We start from the raw sequence: 23,088 nt of genomic DNA on the forward strand, positions 1-23,088 counted from the left end.
GAAACAGGAAATCAGGAAACCAAACAAGGAAATAAGGCTCGGTAACATGTCAGCAACGCAACTCAATACTTCGCAAAGTAAGCATGTTTTCACAGTTTTTATACAGGCGCGCTAATTGCACCTTAATCCTATGCAGGTGCGAGTTGTTTACGGAGTGCATGAGAGTCCGCTTGGCACACGCGCTGTCCGGAGCATGCCTGAGAGTCTATCTGATGCACGCGCCAAGGCGTGCAGCTGTGACACTCTTGTATGAAATCAGTACAAAAATAAATATCTTATGGCAAATTATTATGGCATGTTACGAAAAATAAAGAAAAAATCCGAGTCCTCATCTCCAGTTTACAAGTCCGAATGCGATTAATGCACAAGTCCAAGTCCGAGTTATCAGTGCTCAAGTCCAAGTCAAGTCACGAGTCCTTAAAATTAGGACACGAGTCAGACTCGAGTACTACAAGCCTGACACAGGCAAATAAATTACCAGTAATCTGATGTAGGTGAGACTCATCACGGGTTGCCTGCTGGTTCTATCTCCCTCCTCTCTGTCTACAGCTGATGCTCTACCATGCCCCCCACTGCCACAATCATATTTTCTGACCTATTATTATTTTTATTATGTTTTAAAGAGGGCGGCACGGTGGTGTAGTGGTTAGCGCTGTCGCCTCACAGCAAGAAGGTCCGGGTTCGAGCCCCGTGGCCGGCGAGGGCCTTTCTGTGTGGAGTTTGCATGTTCTCCCCATGTCCGCGTGGGTTTCCTCCGGGTGCTCCGGTTTCCCCCACAGTCCAAAGACATGCAGGTTAGGTTAACTGGTGACTCTAAATTGACCGTAGGTGTGAGTGTGAATGGTTGTCTATGTGTCAGCCCTGTGATGACCTGGCGACTTGTCCAGGGTGTACCCCGCCTTTCGCCCGTAGTCAGCTGGGATAAGCTCCAGTTTGCCTGCGACCCTGTAGAACAGGATAAAGTGGCTAGAGATAATGAGATGTTTTAAAGATGCAATAGTCACTATTTTTCATTTCTTACTAGCTCTAGTTGAACTACCATAGGTTTTGGGGCAGAGCTTTGTGTACATCTTATCCAACTCCATCCACTGAACCATGAAAGTGTGTTGCACTCTTGTAACAGGTTTACAAGTTGTCCAGTTGCATGTTGTAGCTTTTTCTCTGTATAAAAAGTAGAAAAGAGAGAATCAACATGCCATTCTCTAATGGAGAGCTGCGGTGATGTTTGCATGTCCTTCAGCCTTTTCAAGAGTGCTGTTCACTTCCATTCACTCTTTACGTGCATGTGGGGTTTTTTTGTGTGTGTGTAAATAAAGAGTGCTCAACTTCTTTATCTTCATGGACAGGCTAATGCAGTCAGGACAATGTCAGGATGAATTCATTTACCTTCCACGCTGGATAACACACTCATAAGCATACACACTGTGTGTAAAGGGAGGGAAAAAAACAGAGAATGAACAGCAAAAATGAACATAACAAATGCCAATGGATGGTAAAAAAAAAAATTCAGAGCACTGGAAAAAGAGTATATTTTACACAGTCTTTGTTTCTCAAAGTTGAGAGGGAGCTCTCACACAAACAGATTAAATTTACTCATTTAGAACCTCAATTAGAAGTGCTTTTTTAAATCTTGAAGTTAATGATTGTTAATTGTACAATAACACATTCAATTCAGCTGTGTGTGTTTCTGTGTGTTTCAGCCATTAGGGGCAAGCGATTATCTGGAGATCGCTCATCATTTCGATACAGTCTTTATCCGTAATGTTCCTCGGCTGACGGTTGCGCTGAAGGACCAAGCCAGACGCCTCATTACACTTATCGACATCTTATACGACCAAAAGGTAAAGCAGATAAGTGAACACACTGTAGACAAGGAGAGTTCAGGGACGTTTAGTCTGGTTAGCCCTCAACCATCAATAAGCTATGGCAGGCATCTAAAACCTGTCTCCTAGATCAAGGGTTCTCAACCTTTTCTGCTATATGGCCCACTTATTCATACTTGTAACAAGTTGAGGCCCATTAAAAAAGATCCCCAATTATTTTGGTTCATCTATTCTATTAAGAATGTAATAATCTACTGTAAAGTGTATTAATGGGATGCAACATCACTCCCTGTTACAGATGGGAGCCCAGGAATTAAATAAATGCAATAAAAACATTTTTTTAAATGTAGGTATTGTATTTAAAACTGTATGGATGTGTCAAAGCCAAACCTTGCATGCAGGGCATTCTCAGTCAAAAGGGATTAATGATTTTAAAGTTTTTTTAAAGCTTGTGTATATTTTTAGTCTTTTGTATTTGTAATTATTTGTATCTGTACATGCACGACCCCACCAACTCTGCTGATCAACTTATTGTGTTTAAATAAAGTTATTCACTCGTTCATTACAAGTTGGAAAATTATTTATCTGTTGAGTTCCCCAACATCTCAAACTACCTGGCAGGCTTGTAGTACTCAAGTCCAGCTCTTAATTTTAAGGACTCATGACTTGACTTGGACTTGAGCACTGATGACTCAGACTTGGACTCGGACTCGTGCATTAACTGCATTCAGACTCGTAAATTGGAGATGAGGACTCAGATTTTTTCTTTATTTTTTGTAACATGCCATAATAATTTGGCATAAGATATTTATATCTACATTAATTTTTATACTAATTCCGTGCAAGAGAATGCACATTCATCTGTTCATACGTCATGTTCAGGAACAAACTAATGTTAATGGTGCTAAAATGCCTGGAGAGAAGCCCCTAAGATTGTCCGCTTTACTTATACAGACTTCTCGTGCAGTGGGAAAAAATGCACTGCTATGTGTTCTACATGTAGAAGAACTATCGAGGAGATGACGGGGACAACCTCGAACTTTAATCGTCATTTGGCAAGATTCCACCCAGAGAAGGAAGTGACGCACTATGTTCATTGCTCTGTTGATAGCGGGGTTTGCTGAGCGATGAACAAGCTAGTGTTAACCCTCTCTCACATTATTTGCCCTGTTGATAGCGGGGCTTGCTGAGCGATGAACAAGCTTTTTATCTGCAGCCTATTAATTAAAATGGGGCAGTCAAGCAGTAACGTTAGTCCAACACAGTAGCAGAGATGGTTTCACATAAAGGCAGCAACAGCCACCGTCAAATGGTGCGGTTGGAGTCTTGTTCTTGGACTCGACTCGGCTCAATAGTGGACTCGACTCAATTTTCTTTAATGACTTGGACTTGACTCGGACTTGAACACTGGGGACTCGAGACTGGACTTGGACTCGAGGTTTTGTGACTTGACTACAACCTGGTGCTGCAGACATCGTTCTACACAGACAAACAGATGAAAACCTGGAAGGCATGGAGGCATGCAACTTTTTATATGTGGCTGGGTTAAAGATCTGGGGATCAGGACACTACAAGATAAATCCTGTATTGTTTTTGCCCAGGTAAGGAGGAATTTCTGGGATTTTTGTCCATGTGTTTGAGATGGTTGCTAGGACGCTCCAAGTTTTAGTATCGGGTATAAACAAACCACAGCCGCTCGATTCTCAATCGGCCCTGCTCTTCTCTTCCAGCAGGCATCATTTGGGCATCAAGCAACACATAGCCATGTAATTTACCCACAAACGTATTTATTTATTCTGTGCGCACGCTTTCTGTCTCTGTGTTTGCTCTCTGTCTCTTTCTCTGTGTGTGTGTGTGTGTGTGTGTGTGTGTGTGTGTGTGTGTGTGTGTGTGTGTGTGTGTGTGTGTGTGCGCACACGTGGCGCAGGTTAAATGCAGAGGAGGAATGTGATAAAAATAAAGGCTTGTTCTTCTTAATTTACCCACAAATATATTTATTCCACTTGAAAAGTGTTCGGCAAACCAGCTACCGGATTTGGGACACTATGACATCCTGAATTATTTAGTATTTGGCTTCAAATTTGAAAAAAATTCACGGCCCACTAGATGGCGTTTTACGGCCCATTTGTGGGGTGCAGCCCAGTGGTTGAGAAACACCGTCCTAGATATTTGCAACCAACATAAATGGCATCTGATTGACTTTTAAAGAACTTTATTGTCACAATATTACATTCAACTGCATACATGTTTAGCTGGGATGAAAAAGGACCTTTCCGGCGAAGGACAACAAAACTAACAAGTAAACAACGTATTGTGTTGGATGTTAAACATGTTTTTATCTTACATAATCTGGGATTTAGAAATGATTATAAAAATAGTGATCTACCATAACTTAATTTCTGTTGTAATTTCTGGGACACATAATGTTAATGTAGTTGGCCTAGTGGTTAGCATGTTCGCCTCTCGACTGGGAGATCGTGAGTTCTACTCTCAGTCCCCCAATGTAACCCTAGCTATGTAATAGGCGAGAGGCTGAGAGCTATAGAAATGAAGATCGGTGCCACCCGATGTGCCTTAAGGGCCTGGTTAGTATTTGGACAGGAGACTGCCTGGGAAGACCAGCTCCTGGCACAGGAGGGATTTTGACTTTGATAATGTTAATGTATTGCGTCATTGAATGCGTAACACTAGCGAGGTAGCTATTCGGTTTGTGATGGTTTTGGTGATGAACATCACCTCCTTGAGGCACTGCTGTCAGGAAGTCAGGGGCTTCTTTCTTGGAACCCTTTTAAACTTTATTCCATGATGACTTACAGTATGCAGTTCAGTGATCATCCGTCTCTATTGTTGTCCCTCCTGATAGTGATGGATTACAAAGCGATTTGACATACGTGCAACTTCATATTTCTACCTCAGGGAAGGAAGTAGGGTGGTCAGTAGCTGGAGAATAAGGAAACCTATTTCAACAAATGTAAAGATTTACCGACATTATATATCTGAGAATTGGAAAATCTCTTTTTTGTCACTGTCTGCTTTATAATCCAGGGTTCCTGCTGGTGCTCATCACACTCGTCACTGACGAACATAATCCATCAGTGACGAAGAGAAAATTACTAGCAGTCGTCACAGTCACTACGTTTACATGCACATAGAGAGAATCGAATTTCTGCCGTTGCTCGACTGAAATCGAAGTTCAAAATGCCATGTATACACCTTAATTCGGCTGAAATTGAACCGAACTTGATTTCTCGGAATCGAGCTACACGACCTAGTTTATGCGATTTCTGCCGAGCTACTTTGTGCATGTATACCCTATCGAGCTAGTTGTCGAGCTACTTCCGGAAGTGACGAGTGACGAGACCACAAGCGGGAAACACAACAGCCTCGGTCGGCATGACAACAGTAGTAGCGAGCAGCAGAAGAGGTCAGGAGGAACAAACGAAGAAGAGAAAATGGCGATGTAGAGCTCTCTGAAGTGTGGGTGGAGCACAGAGGACGGCAGGACAAAGCTTCTGGTACTAATAGGCTTTTTATTGTCAGACTTTTCAGTTTAACAGCCTACTTTTATTCTTGAGAGAAAAACACACACACACGCACGCGCGCGTGCTGTGTTCTAGTCCCGGGATGAGCTGTCCCCTCTGCCTCCTTAAATAGGGCGCGGTTACTGGGAAGACACACAAACACAGGTTAATTACCGTCAGGTGTAGTAATTCTGCCACTCACCTTCCCTGGCTCCACCCTCCTGTCACAGACCGGCGCTTGACCACGCCCCCACTGCCACAGGCAAGCAGAAACGTGCACTTCTGGAGCAATGAGGAGACAGAGTTCATGCTCATTCAGCTTAAGGAGTTGAATATATTAAAATTCATGGACGGGAGAAAAACGCGCAATGGAGAACACGGAACTGATAACTTTGTTTACACTCTTGAATAGCTCTTCTTCATGACGACAACCGGAAGTGTACCAACACGATGGGGCGTGTTGTGCCACCTGTGGCTCTGGTGCACAATGCACCTCACACAATAGCCCGATTTCAGTTGTGTGCATGTACGATTGGATTTCTCTGGCACCCTGCTGGGACCTTCAGCTCGATTACCAACAGCAGCTCGATTTGGATGTGCATGTAAACGTAGTCAGTGACGAATGTATCGGTCATCTTTTAAAGAAATCCCTCCATTTGCTGAAATCCAGCCCCAGTGAAGAGATGGCGGGAAGCCAGAGTGTAAACAATGAGCACATGCTTATGACCAATAAAAATTGCCTACACATAATAACTAAATGGGTGCCAAGCCTTTGACCAATCACAGTGTCTTAATCTGCCTGGTGTGGTGGTGTAATGATCTCTATGTGAACCAAACAATGGCACAGTCTAAGCTACGGCAAGCGACTGAAGGGAACTATGTTCCGGGCAGCATGGTGTGTTGAGTCCCCATGGCTAAAGCTGTGGCGTTGTTAGGCCCCATCACTCAGGCTATAGCCCCCAGGTATTTTCACCCTCAAAAAAGTAAGAGATTAATAGAAGGCAACTGACTTGGATACCATCTAGAATTTTGAATGTTGTAATATAATAATGTAGCTTAGAATTTGTCTTTGTGGTCCTAAAGGAGAGATATGTGAGTGAGAAATTATGTATTTTTATGAAACTTATGATTAATTTTGCTAGTGATATTTAAGTCAAATGGCACATGCCTCAGTTTCCTGAGACATTATGGGTGTTGATAATAACTTAATAATAATGAGACAGACACTGAAGTGAACTACATACATTTATAAAGAGCAGTGTAGAAATCTGTAATAAAGATGTCATGACCTTTGAATGTGTGTGGGTGATGATATTATCTTGTAAAGTTAGATATAACCTCCCCAACCTATCGATGCTAATCTCCCTTAAAAAATACAAGCCTGAGGAAAATTGGACTCAGCCCCTGGTCTTTTCAATAGCTAGAATAGAAACTGCTCTGGGATAACTAACACATGATGTAAAGCACAGTGTCATTCTGTGTTCGGTTCCTAATTCGATAGGAAAATCAGATTCCTTCACTGTTGGTTGTTCCAAGCTTCTTCTCGACTCTGTTCAATTTAAATCAAGTTTTGTGTTGAAGTAAAGGCTAAAGGGAGTCCCAATTCCTCTTTTGAATAATTTCATGCTAAAATAAATAACCTTGAATAAGCTCAAACTAAAGAGGTTTATTTTAGCTTGATGGTGCACAGGGGCCCCAAAATCAAATCTTTCTTACTAGAAACTGGAATGGAGCCCAAATGTTATATGTAATGGAGAGACCTAGCTGTATCTGTATAAATATTTGAATTGTGCCAGTTTTGTTGGTATAACCCTGTATTAAGTCCACTTTGATATGTCAGTAACTGAGAAAAAAATAAGTGAAGAATATTTATTTGACTTTATTTTTCAAGGAAAGAAGTGGAGAATATTTTTCAGAACCCAGGGGGAACCCTGATAATCTTACTGTTGCTGCTCTGTCTCTCTAACCTGCTCTATTTGAGTCTAGTATAGAGCAGTCATCTTTAAATAGCTATGTTTTTTTGCCTTTCAGGTCAGGGTGGTGGTGTTAGCTGAAGCCCCTCTGTACCGTCTCTTTGATGGAGGCCCTATGTCTGGAGAGGAAGAGCGGGATCGTCTGATGCTTGATGAGCTTGGCCTCACTAATGTAAGTGAGCGCTATAGCCACAAGGCCTGCAGAAATTGGCTGTTTTGAAACATTTCCTCATCATTACTCGTTGATCGCTCCAGACTAGGCAAGATCCATCACTCATATGTAGTCACGAGGAAAAGGAAGATACACCAGTCTTCATTTCTAAGTTTTTATTTATTAGGGCCAGCATTCAGAAACCAGTACACACTTCCTACTTCCACAATCATTAGGAAAGTATTTTATACCAGAGTATTCTTGAGACAAATGGCAGGCCATCGGTATATCCCTACCTACCTACCTACCTACCTACCTACCCACCCAACCCCACCAGGATGCCCCGCTGTCAAGACACGACTTTTCCATTGATCTCTGGCCATCATTGCAGTTCGCAGTTCCTGAGTGTTCGCTATTCCAGAATCATTCAGTAGGTTGCCTATATACGTGACTCGTCTTCGTCCTCTGTTGACTTTACCTTCTATTGGTTGCCAGAGTACAAGTTTTTTGGCCATTTCTTCTTCATGGCTTACATAATGTCCCGCCAATCTCATTCGATGCTGACGAACCTTTGTTGATATTCTAGGGAGTTCCCTGTACAACTCTTCATTTGTGAGGTGATGTCTTCAAGTGACATTGTGTACCATCCTGAGCATCCGGGTGTAGCATCCATCAAGCTGCCTCTCAAGAGTCTTCGTAATGAGAGTCTATGTCTCGGCACCATAAAGAAAAACAGATTCAACTGCAGCAGTGAATAGGCGAATTTTCAGTGTTCTGGAAAGTTTGGAGGACCATATTTTGCGTAGCTTGTGACATGCACTCTAGGCCAGTCCCTTCCTTACAGAGAGATCTTTCTCTGTGCTTTCCGTCCATGCTCCCAAGTATTTAAAATTACCACTTTTAGCTTCCCCCCATCTTTTGCTGTAATCTGTACTGGATGATCCTGGTTAAATGGTTGTATTTCTGTTTTCTTTGAGTTGCAGTGGAGACCAACCTTTGCAGCCTCTTCCTCTAATCTAGATAGCAGTTCCTGAGCCTGGTGTATTTCTTCAGTGATCAGTGTGATATCATCTGCAAAGTCTAGAACTGTAATCATTGTTGGTCCTATCCTTCTGCTTCTCCTTCTCTCTAACTAGAAACCCAACTCTTCTTCTCTACCGCCAATGGCTGTTCTCATGACGAAGTCCAATACAATTGCAAACAAATATGGAGCAAGTGTATCACCTTGGAGGACACCCGCATGAATCTCAAAGAAATCTGTTGTACCATCGGGAGTGATAACTCTTGCTTTCGTGTTTTCGGAGAACTTAGCAATCATAGCAACAAGCTTAGGAGGGATGTCATAAGCTTCCAATATCCTCATCATTTGTCCCCGATGCACCAAATCGAAAGCCTTTTTGAAGCCTACAAACATTATTATTGTTTTCCTGTTATGACTCTTCAGTCCTTCAAAGGGCCTTCTTAAAGTTAAGATGTGAGTTGAAGTGGACCTTGCAGGCCTAAAGCCATGTCAATTGTTTCTGAGCTTCTTGTCTATTTTTGGTTGAATCCTGTTCAAGATCATCTTGTTCACTAATTTTGCAACAATTGAGGTAAGGCTAATTCCCCTGTCATTTCCTGTGTCCCCAAGATCTCCAGTTTTAGGAATAGTTAATAAATTGATCTCCACGAGTTGGCCTAGTGGTTAGCGTGTCCGCCTCTCAAGAACTCTCTGAGTTCTACTCGTGGTCTGGTCATACCAAAGAGAATCATAAAAATGGTACCTACGTACTGCCGTCTGGCAAGTCACACTGCAATACAGGTGTGAGTGGGGAGTCAAACTCTCACGGTTATCAGAGGACTAGCCCTCCACTGTAACCCTAGCTACGTAATAGGCAAGAGGCCGAGGGCTACAGAAACGGAGAGTGGCGCCGCCCTATGTGCCATGTGGCACGGGAAGGACTTTCAACTTTTCAATAAATCAATCTGTGACCATTGTTTAGGTTTGGTGTTATCATTCAGCATATATCTAATATAGCAAAATCTAATATGATTTAATCTAAATATCATCTTTTTACAACCTCAGGGGCTATGTTATCTGGTCCACAAGCTTTCCTATCACAAAGGCTTTCTTTCACTTTCTTTAATTCTTCTAAGGAGAAATTGCTATCATCTATTTGAAGATTGTTGAGGACTTTGGGAAGGTCGTTTTCGAAAGGTTCACCATTGATAGTTGATTCTATATAGTTGGTTCCATCCGTCTGTATAACAGCTTAATTTGGGCCGAAATTGGATCAGACAACAGGATAAATGATCCCAAACACACCAGCAGATCAACATCTGAATGGGTAAAGAAGAAAAAAAAATCAAGGTGTTGGAATATCCAAGTATAAACCTCAAACCCAGTGAGATGCTGTGGCAGGATCTTGGAGAGCTGCGCATAAATGAATGCCCTCAAACATCAATGAACTGAAGCAATGTTATAAAGAAGAGTGAGAGATTGAAAAATTCTTCCAGAAAACCTTTACTTCAAGGTATTGTTGCTAAAGGTGGTTCTACGTGTTACTGAATGATAGGATGTATTTTTTTTCACCTGGTTTCTGAATGTTTGTTTACTTTTTCTTTTGTCATAATGACTGATCATGATTTTTATTCTATTTCCATCCTTTAAGAAAGAAAAAAGGTTGCAAAAAATGACTACAATTATCGACAGTCCATAATTATCGACCTTTTCAGATTTACCAATAAAAAACACTTTTACAAAGGTGAGTTTCAGTTACAACACTTATTATTGGTTAATTAATCAACCGGAAGACCCCCTCACCCTTTGAGCTTGTCGTCTGATGACACAACTCGTTACCTGAGATGGAATTTTTTTAGCATGATAAGCAAGTTGAGGAAAACTCAGATGTAATCATCACAGGTAAGTGTGGTGGAAAGATCATGTACATGTTTTTACTTCTCAAATTCACAGATATTTCATGATATCCTTGTCGAAACCTTCTTTGTTTCTTATTCTTTCATTTGACCATCACCATTTTGTATCTAAATGCACGTTTGAGAAGTCATGTGAGGTGTCAATAACAGTGATCACTTTCACCGGTGTCCACCATTATGGACACCCTGTGGAATTAAGTGACATTTGCAACTGTTACGTATCGATCTTTGTGTAACATTGTTGAAGTAGATGAAGTACTTTAAAAAAATAAAAGCGCTGTGATTTCTAATAATTTTTTTTCTGATTCATAACAGAATGGAATGCTTATAGAGTATTTGGAATCCTATTGCAATAAATAGAATTAGACCAGAATTAAATTCCTAGCATATAAAAAATTACATGCTTGAAATATTCAGATTTTTCTATTCCACTCAGAATTTTTTTTTTGCAATTTGTTGTAAATATCTACCACATATTACAATATTGTCAGTAGAGCCATTGAGAACGACAGCATGAGCCAGACTACTAACATGGACACTCAATACTACAACTCCCAGAAAGCACAGCGCCCCCTGTCACCGGCTTATTGAAATCAGCTGTCGTTCATTCACAAACTCATCAGCCACACTACTTAAGCCTCTCACACACACACCTTCAGTGCGAAGTATCATTGTGTTTCTCCAGTTCATACCAAGTCTTTCATTCTCTGCCTGCCTCTTGTATTTCTGACCCTCACTTTATCTCTTTGTTTACATTACCTGTCTTGCCTCTATTGCCCTGTTTACTAATTGACCGACCCTTGCCTGCCCTCTGACTACACTTCCTGTCTTGCAATTTGGCTTTGTTTCCAGTTTGCTCCATGCTCTGCCCTGCACATACATCCGTAAGTGCCTGCATTCTGACAGGATACTTCGCCTATCATGGATGTAGCAGAAGAGGCGAAGCAAACTGCATTGAACGCTCAAGGACGACTTCTAGGAGAACATCAACAGATGCTTGCAGACCTCAACATCCAAATGGTGCAGCTCGCAAATGTGATGTCGCAGGTCCTCCTAATGCATCCTGAGGCTTCTCCCAGTCCTGCGTTGCAACTTCCCATACCAGAGAAATATGCCGGGAATGCTCGCGCTTGTAAAGGATTCTTACTTCAATGCTCCATGTACTTCTCCACTACGCTTAATCTCTCTGATGAACACAAGCTTGCTAAATTTCTGTCATTCCTCACTGGCAAGGCATTACAATGGGCTAGCGCCGTTTGGAAAAATGGCGGTGAGCACACGACTTCATATGAACATTTCCTCAAGTTGTTCAAGAGAGTATTTGACCATGAACCCAAGGGAATCGAAGTTGGTGAAAGTCTACTCACAATCTCACAGGGAGCTCAAGGAGTCTCTGAATATGCCCTGGACTTCAGAACGCTAGCGGCAGTCAACGGATGGAATGATCCAGCATGAAAAGTTGTGTTTCGCCAAGGTCTTCACCTAGAACTTCTCAGTGAACTGGCATGTAGAGATGAGCAACTAAGGCTGGACTCCCTCACTGACTTAGCAATATGACTAGATCATTTATTGACCCACCAACCCTCGATTAAGAAGAACTCCAAACCTGTCCAACCCTCTGAGGACACTACACCCATGGAGATTTCTCACACCCGTTTGAAATGTGCTGAACATGAAAGACAGAGGAAGGAGAGTCTTTACTTCTACTGCAGGAGTTCTGAGCATCATATTAACCAGTGTCCCATCCATCCATCTCGCACTGGCCCAGCTGAAAGCTGGACTCACGCGGTGAGTCCCGTGAGAAAATTCAATGCAAAATCCTTTAAAGTTCCAGTGTTGTTAAAATTGGCATCAATTGGCAGTGTTGTTAAAATAAAAGCAGACATGTTCTGTCTGCTTTTGTCAACTCGGGGCAGAAGGGAACTTCATCAACAGCACAATCGTCCAGAAGTTCAACCTGCCTACAACCCCTCTGCAAAGTCCACTCAACATCAGAACCATCGATGGGGGACCAATAGGTGATGGTCTTGTCACTACTCGTACTGCTCCCATTCATATTCAGGTGGGAGCGCTTCACTCGGGACTCATCTCCCTTTACGTGACCACAACTGTTAGCCACGACATCGTTCTTGGTTACCCCTGGTTTACAGCTTCATGATCCACTTATCTCTTGGCAAAATAAAGAAATTCTCCAGTGGTCATCCACCTGTTTTCAGAACTGTCTCTCACGTCCCCAAATCAGTCCACCTCTGTTGAAAGTCCACAGCTGGATTCCATGGAAAGTGTTCCTGAGTGCTGTCTGGACTTGAAGGAAGTCTTTAGCAAGGGAAAGGCCTGCGGGCTACAACTACACCGACCTTATGACTGCGCCATCGATCTTCTACCAGGCATGTCACCTCCACATGGTCACATCTATCCCCTTTCTCAGAAGGAACACTCTGCCATGGAAGAGTATATCCAAGGGGCCCTCAAACAGGGTTACATCCATTCTTCAAAGTCTCCCACATCAGCAGGCTTCTTCTTTGTGGAGAAACGAGGTGGTGGTCTCCGGCCATGTATAGATTATAGAGGATTGAACCAAGTCTCTGTCAGGCATCCCTATCCTCTTCCTCTTGTTCCCTCAGCCCTAGAACAGCTCCGATCTGCCAAGATCTTCTCAAAGCTCGACCTACGTAGTGCCTACAACTTCATCAGAATAAAGAAAGGCAATGAATGGAAGACCACTTTCAGCACAACCGTCGGCCATTTTGAGTACAGGGTAATGCCCTATGGCCTTTCTTCAGTGCCTAGTGTGTTCCAGTGCCTAATCAATGATGTGCTAAGGGACATGCTAGGCAAGTTCATGATTGCCTATATCGATGGCATCCTAATTTACTCTCCCGACAAGAAAAACCATCTGGAACATGTCTGAGCCATCCTCCAGCACCTGCTGGTTAATCATCTCTACATGAAGGCAGAGAAATGTGAGTTTCATCAGAGTCAAATCTCCTTTTTGGGCTACATCATCAGTGCAGAAGGAGTAAGCATGGATTCTGTCAAGGTATCTGCCATCACGTCCTGGCCAGCATGTACATCTGTAAAGGACCTTCAGTGTTTCTTAGGCTTTGCCAACTTTTATCATCGTTTCATTTGAGATTTCAGCACGATTGCTGCTCCTCTAACGACCCTGCTCAAGAAGGGACCCAAACGTTTTTGGTGGAACCCTTTGGCAGAAGAAGCATTCAACTGACTCAAGCATGCCTTTACCTCTGCCCCAGTTCTACAGCACCCTGATCCAACCAGGCCATTCACAGTTGAGGTCGATGCCTCTGATACTGGGCTAGGAGGAATCTTTTCCCAGTGCTTCCGTGAGAAACAAGCTTTTCCCAGTGGCTTTCTGCTCAAAGAAACTCACCGCTGCAGAGAGGAATTATGATGTTGGGAACAGAGAGCTACTCACCATTAAACTAGCTCTCAAGGAGTCTGGGTGGAGGGAGCCAAGCATCCCTTTGTGATTCTGACCAATAATAAGAACCTCAAATATCTTAAGAAGGCAAAGAGATTGAACCCACATCAATCCAGATGGGCACTCTTCACTCATTTTAATTTCACAATCTCGTTCCACCCTGGCTCAAAGAACACCAAAGCAGACGCCCTATCCCATACCTTTGACCCGTCACGTCAAGATTCCATTACTCACCCCATTCTTTCGTCCAGTTGCTTTGTCCAATCCATCACATGAGACCTGGACCAAGAAATAAAAAACTCCCAACCACAGACAAGCCCCATCAATCTTCCGCCAGGCCTCCTTTACATCCCGAAACATCTCCAAGGTCGACTCATCACTTGGGCTCACTTATCTCCCGCTACGGGACATCCTGGCAGCCAACGAACACATCGGATGCTCAAGAACAAGTACTGGTGGGAGAACATGCTCACAGAAATTAACCAGTTCATCACCTCCTGCTCTGAATGTGCCCAAGTAAAGGTTCCAAGAATCCCTCCTGCTGGCAAACTATGTCCATTCCCAATACCTCAAAGACTCTGGTCCCACCTAGCCAGTGACTTTATTACAGATCTCCCCCCCCCCCCAAGGCAACACCACCATCATGGTAACCATTGACAAATTCTCCAAGGCACTGAAACTCATCCCATTGCTCAGCATCCCCACAGCGTTTCAAACAGCCGAACTGCTCTTCCAACAGGTATTCAGGTACTATGGCATCCCTGAGGACATAGTCAGTGGCCAGGGCCCCAAGTTTATCTCACGTTTTTGGTCCTGTTTTATGGAACGATTAGGATTCTCAGTACGTCTTACGGCTGGTTACCACCCACAATCCAATGGTCAAGTGGAATGGGCCAATCAAGAAATCCGATGTTTTTTGAGAATCTTCTGTATGAGGAATCAGGGGGACTGGTCGCGATTCCTCCCATGGGCCGAGTATGCACAAAATTCACTCAAACACTCCGCGACTCAATTAACACCTTTTCAGTGCATACTCAGCTACCAGCCGCCCCTGTTTCCTTGGGATGATGCACCAGCACAAGTACAAGCAGTGGAGGACTGGTTCTCGCACAGCCAAACCATATGGGAAGAGGTACACCAACGCCTAGAAACCATTAACGCCAAGTACAAAGAGTATGCAGACAAACACAGAGGTAACAATCCAGATTTCTCTCCTGGCGACAGGGTATGGGTGTCTACAGGGAACCCAATACCTATCGGAAATTACAGCCACGTTACATCAGACCATTTAAAGTACTTCGGCGCATCAACGATGTCTAATACAGATTAGAACTTCCCCCTCACAGCAGGATATCCCCCACATTCCATGTTTCCAGTTTGAAACCTGCCATTCCAGGCCCTCTTGCTGAGAACACCCCAGTCCAAGAACACCCAGCACTCAACCTAGAAGGTGAGCCCATCTACCAGATGAACAGAATACTTGATTCCAGATGCAGAAGAGGTCAAGTTGAATACCTGGTAGACTGGGAGGGCTATGGACCTGAGGAACAAAGCTGGGTGGGAGCCAAGGACATTCTGGACCCTTTGCTCAAACAGGAGTTTCATGCACAACACCCTGACAAACCTTCACCTAGGGGAAGAGGGCATCCCAGGAAGAATTTAGCTCCCAGAGGGAGCTTCTCGGGGGGCGGGGGGGGGGGGGGGGGGGGTTCTGTCAGTAGAGCCATTGAGAATGACAGTATGAGCCAGACTACTAACATGGACACTCAGTACTACAACTCCCAGAAAGCACAGCGACCCCTGTCACCGGCTTATTGAAGTCAGCTGTCGTTCATTCACAAACTCATCAGTCATGCTACTTAAGCCTCTCATACACACACCTTCAGTGCGAAGTATCATTCTGTGTTTCTCTAATTCATACCAAGCCTTTCATTCTCTGCCTGCCTCTCGTATTTCTGACCCTCGCTTTATCTCTTTGTTTACATTACCTGTCTTGCCTCTATTGCCCTGTTTACTGATTGACCGACCCTTGCCTGCCCTCTGACTGCACTTCCTGTCTTGTGATTTGGCTTCGTTTCCAGTTTGCTCCCCGCTCTCCCTGCACATACATCTGTAAGTACCTGCATTCTGACAAATATCAGTAGACATTTTATATTTTAAGATGTAAATTTAAAATCTCAATAAAAAAACATCACTTGTTTGAAAATACTGAAGCTTCACCAATCTGAATCTAATTGCAACAAATTAGAGCATTGTTTGAAATAGAAATCATTTAGAAATCAAAACAAATTTTAAATAAAAACTGTTTTATTAACTTAATACCACATACCGATTTATTTTTTTTAAATAAATAATCATCTGAATGTTGATAATTGTGAAACGGTGTTGATAACTATGGACAAAGGTGTCAATACTTGTGGAATGGTGTCATGTGATCTGATATGCTAAGTAATCGAGGATCAACTCATTTTTTTTCCAGTGGAAGTTTGAGTAATTATTCATGCACAATTTACATATTGAAAGTCTTTTCTACTTTTGCAATGGCCAAAAGATCGTTAAGGTGTTGATAATTGTAGCCGCCGCTCTATTGCGAGTCTGGAGTTAGTGCTGAATGGTGGTATTTTTTACATGATTTATTGCTTGTTTACACAAGTTATGTTCATGCATCTCTATGGATGTGTTTAGGAAGCAGGGAAGCGCCTGACGCTGTTCACAGCCAAAGAGGAAATATTCGCCCTGCAGAGGATGCTGTCTCGACTTACAGAGATGCAGACGAAGCAGTACTGGATTCATGCAGGCCAAAGGCAAAGGCAAATATGAACCACTGCCTCAAAAGGACTACAGCTAAATCAAACAAAGTGTCTGTTGTAACAGTTAAGCAATATTACACTCGAGGTCGTGCTGCCTTTGGCCGAGTGCCATAGTGTGATTTTGCATTTATATGACTGTTCTATTAACAAGAAATTTAATATTGAGTAAGTGACATTTCAGACACAAGATAGCCAAATGTTCAGGTTGTTTTTGTTCCGTGAGTGGAAACAGATCCCAAAGAAGCCACGCTCGATTTATAGAACATCGGCTATCTGGCTAGCTAGCTCACATTGATTTGTAAATTCTCATTAAAGGTGCTTCTGGTAAAATGGACATCTCTTCTTCCTTTTCATTTTCATCTGACGAAAGGTACAGTTTATCCCTCAAAAGTGTCAATTGCTATGTCTGCTAATGATGTCACTAACACTACTGTAGTAAGCGTTCTTAATGTTAAAGGACCCATGGCATGGTGGTTTGTTGATGCTTTAAACGGGCTCGTGGAGGTTTCCGGATGTTATATCCACAGCCTTTCTTGAAATGAACCCTTGGCGCGTAGATATAGCCTCCTGGGAGAAAGCCCCATTTCAGCCCTTTTCCCAGTGCGTCATTTTGCTAATGAGAAGCATGGAGGCGGGGAAGGGTAGAGGGTGGGGGCGGGCCATGGGGGGAGGGGGAGGAGCTTGACCAAGCTGCGCACACACATACTCGCTGCTATCAGCGCCTGTAGCCACGCTGCTAAGACAAAACCCCGTTCTCCCTCGGACTCCTTTCGTAAACTCAATGTGACACAGAGAACAGAGAGTGAGAGTGTTTGGAGTGGTAGTTTACGAACGTATAATACCCTAGGCTTGAACACGCACTCCATAACCAAAGAGGATAGAAGCAGCAACTACAGCAACATATCGCTTATCCAACAGAAGACATGCATTGCGGAGCAACAGTCAAACATAAGCTCATAAGTTACAGTCAATTTCCAGACTAAACTCAGTTTAACAGAGCATGCTGCATGCTTTTTGGATTTGTAGCGCAGAGTACCTGGCTAACTGCAGGAAGCGGTTAGCTGCACAGCTAATGTAGCCATTGCAAGGCTAACGCACCGATTTTAAAACACGGCAAAACCACTTAACAGTTATACACTTACTTGTTCGGTGTTTGTGGCTGATGCGGCAGGAATGCTTGGTATGGACCCAGGCTTCAGTGACAGTTGATGTGCAAAACCTGCCCTGTACTGTCCCAAGTTGTGGAAACATTCATCAGGAAAATGCTTCCGACCAACATACACCATCTTAGGTAGACTCGACGGCGTATTATTGGAGTAAATAAAATTAAGCCACTGCGTCTTCAGGGGCTCTCCCGTCGGCAGTAAAAACAGACTCCTTTCTGTGTTATCACATCCATGTACAGCGCAATTTCCATGTTTCGCTCGCTTAGGTGTGCCATGTTGTTGTGTCCTCTATGGTCTCCTCACTACAAAATTGAAGTGACGTATCTATGGTGGCAACTTTTGAGCTGGGCGGGCAATCCATACAGTGGGTGGGAATCCAGAGGGGGGTGTGTGGGGATCATCTCCCTTGCTGACGTAGTAAAGGGAAGAGCCTATCAACGCGCCATTTTGACGCACCATTCTCAAATCTTGACAAAGGGTGGGCATAGTTTGGTTTACACATTATGACATTTCTAGCCACTGGGGTGACTTAAGAAGGTCAGAGGAACTCATTTTAACGTTAAAAAACCTCAGAAAGTGAAAATTTCATGCCATGGGACCTTTAAGAGCAGAGTGATTATGAGGGTACTTCAGAAAGTTCTCGACCTCACCCTGAAACAAGGGGCATAACTCCCATTTTGGGGCATAACTGTATACTATAAAGCCTTATGCCCAGGTCAGATGGCAGGCTGCAACTAGTTTTCAACTACTTGCGTCTACCTGCGATAACAAAATTGCAGGTAGGCGCACGATGACGCAGATAATGGCAGAGTGTTGCAGAGGGTCTTTAGTAGAGGCAGGTTGACGCAAGTGGATCATGATCTGTTCGCATTTCAGCTGCGATTCGCTTCCAGTCGGTGCAAATAGCAGGTTGACGCATGTAGAGGCAGGCGGTCGTGCAATGCTTGAGTGACCAGTCGCAGGTTGAAGCAGGTAGTGGCAGCTTGACGCATGCTGACGCAGTGGAAGACAAGTCTTTAGAGATGGCTGTGATGCATTGCAGGTAGATACAGACTGCACCTACAAATAGTTTACAACAACCTGCGAGCAGTCTTATGGCCTTATATTTTTTAAAGGCTTTCTGTGCACTGCGTCAACCTGCATCTAGCTGCATCTGCTTCCAACTGGTTGATTCAGCTTAAAAACTCTGCGTCTTGCAATACGTCTGTGTGGCAGCGGGGGCGTGGTCAAGCATCAGTCTGTGACTGGAGGGCGGAGTCAGGGAAGGTAAGTGGCAGAATCACTGCACCTGATGTGAGTTAACGTGTGTTTGTGTCTTCCCCAGTGACCGCGCCCTATATAAGGAGAGAGAGAGCAGAGGAGGGAGCTCTCTCCCCAACCAGACGACCTGTGTGTGTGTGTGGCTGGGAGAGTTTAAAAAGCACTGAAAAGCGCCAATAAAGAGGTTTTTTTTGAACTCAGTTCTGGCCTGCTGTCCTTCTGTGCTCCATCCACCCGTCCGAATTTCTACAGTGGTGCTGAAACCCGGGAGGCCCAAGAACAGCAAACCTGCCTGTACGACAGGGGTACGCGCCTTAGGGAGCTCGACGTGGGCAACAGTACGAGTACTTTATCTCCCAGTGCGAACTCCCTAAGGCGCGTACCCCTGTCGTACAGGCGGGTTTGCCGTTCTTGGGCCTCTCGGGTTTCAGCACCACTGTAGAAATTCGGACGGGTGGGTGGAGCACAGAAGGACGGCAGGCCAGAACTGAGTTTAAAAAAAAAAACCTCTTTATTGGCGCTTTTCAGTGCTTTTTAAACTCTCCCAGCCACACACACACCTAACCCAGGAGAATTTGCGGCAGGCCCAAGAATGGCAAACCCGCCTGTACGACAGGAGTACGTGCTTTAGGGAGTTCACACCGGGAGATAAAGTAGTCGTACTGTTGCCCACATCGAGCTCCAAATTGGTCGCCAAGTGGCAAGGACCCTTTGAGGTCACACGGCGAGTCGGGGACGTTGACTATGAGGTGAGGCGAATGGACGGGGTGGGGCACTACAGATTTACGACCTCAATTTGCTCAAACTCTGGAATGAGGAGGTCCCCGTGGCGTTGGTGTCGTTGGTTCCGGAGAAGGCGGAGCTGGGGCCGGAGGTCCGAAAAAGGGCACTGACATCGCTTACCTCTCCGGTCCCCTGTGGAGACCACCTCTCCCCGACCCAACTCACGGAGGTTGCCCAGTTGCAGACCGAATTTTCGGACGTGTTCTCGCCCCTGCCCGGCCGCACCCGCCTCATAGAACACCACATTGAGACGCCCCCGGGGGTGGTAGTGCGCAGCCGCCCTGACAGGCTACCCAAACACAAGAAAAAAGTGGTTCGGGAAGAACTCAAGGCCATGCTCGAAATTGGCATCGTCGAGGAGTCCCACAGTGACTGGAGCAGCCCGGTGGTCTTGGTTCCCAAGGCCGACGGGTCGGTCCGGTTCTGTGTGGACTATAGAAAACACTCCCAGCCACACACACACACAGACCATCTAGTTGGGGAGAGAGCTCCCTCCTCTGCGCTCTCTCTCTCCTTATATAGGGTGCGGTCACTGGGGAACACACACAAACACATGTTAACTCACATCAGGTGCAGTGATTCTGCCACTTACCTTCCCTGACTCCGCCCTCCGGTCACAGACTGATGCTTGACCACGCCCCCGCTGCCACAGTCTGACAACAATGAAGGATTTGATGTAAAAGACCTCCGTTCACTTGCGATCCATCACCACCCAACCGATCACAGGTTGCAGCATGCGTCTTTCTGCCGTCTGACCTGGGCATTATATTACTGTCCATGAAAACTCAAATGAAAGAAGCAATCACAGAAAAAAGGAGAGGAAAGCTTAGAGCTGGTGTGATGTTGCTTCAGGACAATGCGCCCATCCACACAGCACAACTGGCAGAAGCAGCCAAATGTGGCTTTGACCTCTTGCCCCACGCACCTCATTCACTCGACCTGGCACCATCTGACTTCTATCGCTTTCCCAAACTGAAACCCCACTTGTGTGGTCGCCATTTTCAGAGTGAGTTTTCATCCCTGCTGCTTAAGACTATCTGGAGGCAGACAGTGAAACATGAACATTGGTGGACCAAGTACACTGAAGTTAAAGGAGACTATGTTGACAAATAATGCAAGAACAATCTTTCTCCTGTGTTGTTTTCTGGGTGAGGCCATAAACTTTTTGAAGTAGCTTCATTCACTCAGTGAAATGTCCCAGTGCTGGTATCGCAAAATATCGGCACTCTTGGAACGCCACTCAACCAATCAAATTAGTGGACTAACTGTTGTATAATATTCAGTATAACCGCATGATTGTGAGATTTGCTTAATTTATAGTAGTGTTATTAAATTCTTGATTATATACTGTAGTAACAATTATACATTCACAAGGACTGTTATAGCAGATGCTCTGCATAACTTAAGACTAATAATATACACTGCATCCCCGCTATAAAGAACTTTCGCGTATAACAAACTAAGTTTATGTCCCCTTCCTTTAATAACAATGAGTCGGAGTCTTCAAAAAAAAAGTCACTGATCCATGCGCTCGTCTTCCCCCCCAGAGACAAACAATAAGTTATAAAGTCTTCAGTCAAGTTAACAATATGTGTTAATGCCATAAAACAAAGGCATAACTAGCCTCACTTAGGTGTCCCTCACTAACAATTATCAAGAACGGCAATCATTGACATCAAAATCGCTTAAAAGGACTTTATTACCTAAAAGCAGTTTTACTCAAGCTTTTACTCCTTAAGCATTGTTGTCATTGTGACTCATAAAATAATAATAATAGGTTCAATTTATATAGCGCCTTTCTCAAAACCCAAGGTCGCTTTACAATTATAGGCAGAAAAAAAAGTCCACCAAATAGAGGTCAGGATGTCATTCCAGTGGTGTAGCAGCCACAGCCCCACCAAAAGGCACACGAAAACAAGTCCCACACCACCAGCACAGCCGCCATGACGCCGCCAGCAACATCGCTCGGAACACCACGCCATGGATCCACAAAGCAAGCACAGAAGCACCGCCATGCAGAGCGCTGGTATGTCCCAAACCACCTGCACAGCCGCCACGACGCCACCAAGCAACATCGCTCGGAACATCACGCCAAATACTAAAGCACAGAGCTCTGGACAACCACGAAGTTAAAATGAGCAACGAGCTCACTGCAGTCCATAGCTGGGAGCACAGGCATCACCCACAGCGAACCAAGGCCTAGAGGGAACTAACGCCCAAAACTGGGTCCGGAGCTACACCACAACTGGCGGACAAAACACTCAAACAAACATCAAATTACACAAACACACAGAAAAAATAAAAATTAAAAAAAGGAGAGAAAATAAAATTTAAAAAAAGCTCCGGTGAGAAGCAGCAGCCAGAATGCGCACGACATACTCTCAACCGGAAACGGGGGGAAAAAAATTACACTCTCCATCGAAGACACACTTCATATCCTGGACCGTCTAATGTGTGGTGAAAAAGCAACGAATTCATCTGAAGAATCTGGTATCCTGAAAAATTCAATTTCAACTTTTAAAGCAAAAGAGAAAGAGCTCTGTGACTTCATCCATAACTGCAATCAACATAATGGGCTGAAAAGAAAGATGTGGCAAGCAAATGACAGCGAGTGTGCCTTATTTCCTTTACTTCGTTAATATGTACGTGAATTAAGCATAAATATAAATTAAACTCAGTTGGTCTTGTTTTATGTAAGAGTGAGTGTTTGTGACAAGTGGGTCCATTTCAGTATAACAAACTATTTGGATGTCCCCCAAGGAGTTCGTTATAGCGGGGTTGCAGAGTACTGATTTAAAAACACTCGTCAATCACAGCAACACTAGCCAATCATGGGCATCCATGAGCTCATGTATGCGGAAGAGGGCAGGTAGCAATTTCTTTGGAGAGTTTTTTGCAGCCCTTTGATGCAGCATGAGCAGATTAAAAGAGGTGGTTAACTGGATTTATTTGTCTCAGAGGAAGCACGTGTTAGACTTCACCATGAGGGAGAACTGGCTGGTGGGTGGGAACTGACCAAATTAGCGAGGAAAAAAAAATGTTTTTTAAAAGATGATGATGGTTTTCTGCAAAAGGAGTCTGTGAGTCTTTGCTAGTTTCTCATAACATGACAAGCTTTAAGAGAGTAAGTAGCAAGTAATCTTCTACATACAGTTCAGTCAGAAATTTAAAAGACATGAATGAATGAATGAATGAATGAATGTCATCTTGGATATGAAGGTCATGGCAATATTTGGGCTT

General features: G+C 44.0%; 1 protein-coding gene across 3 annotated transcripts in view; it reads left to right on the forward strand.

Annotated features, from left to right (window-relative positions):
- The window catches only part of afg1lb (AFG1 like ATPase b), a 114,850-nt gene extending 97,778 nt beyond the window's left edge, over positions 1-17,072 (forward strand). The window contains exons 8-10 of one of the 3 annotated variants that reach the window (XM_060914141.1): positions 1,701-1,841; positions 7,376-7,489; positions 16,515-17,072. In XM_060914141.1, coding sequence (XP_060770124.1) covers positions 1,701-1,841; positions 7,376-7,489; positions 16,515-16,649 — 390 coding nt within the window. In that variant the 3' untranslated portion in view covers positions 16,650-17,072. Of the gene's footprint in view, positions 1-1,700; positions 1,842-7,375; positions 7,490-16,514 lie in introns of those variants that run through there. The other 2 variants (XM_060914138.1, XM_060914140.1) reach the window with 2 other exon arrangements.
- The last annotated feature ends 6,016 nt before the right edge of the window (positions 17,073-23,088 follow it).

This window comes from Neoarius graeffei, chromosome 2, assembly GCF_027579695.1.
Source record: "Neoarius graeffei isolate fNeoGra1 chromosome 2, fNeoGra1.pri, whole genome shotgun sequence".
Classification (NCBI taxonomy): Eukaryota; Metazoa; Chordata; class Actinopteri; order Siluriformes; family Ariidae; genus Neoarius; species Neoarius graeffei.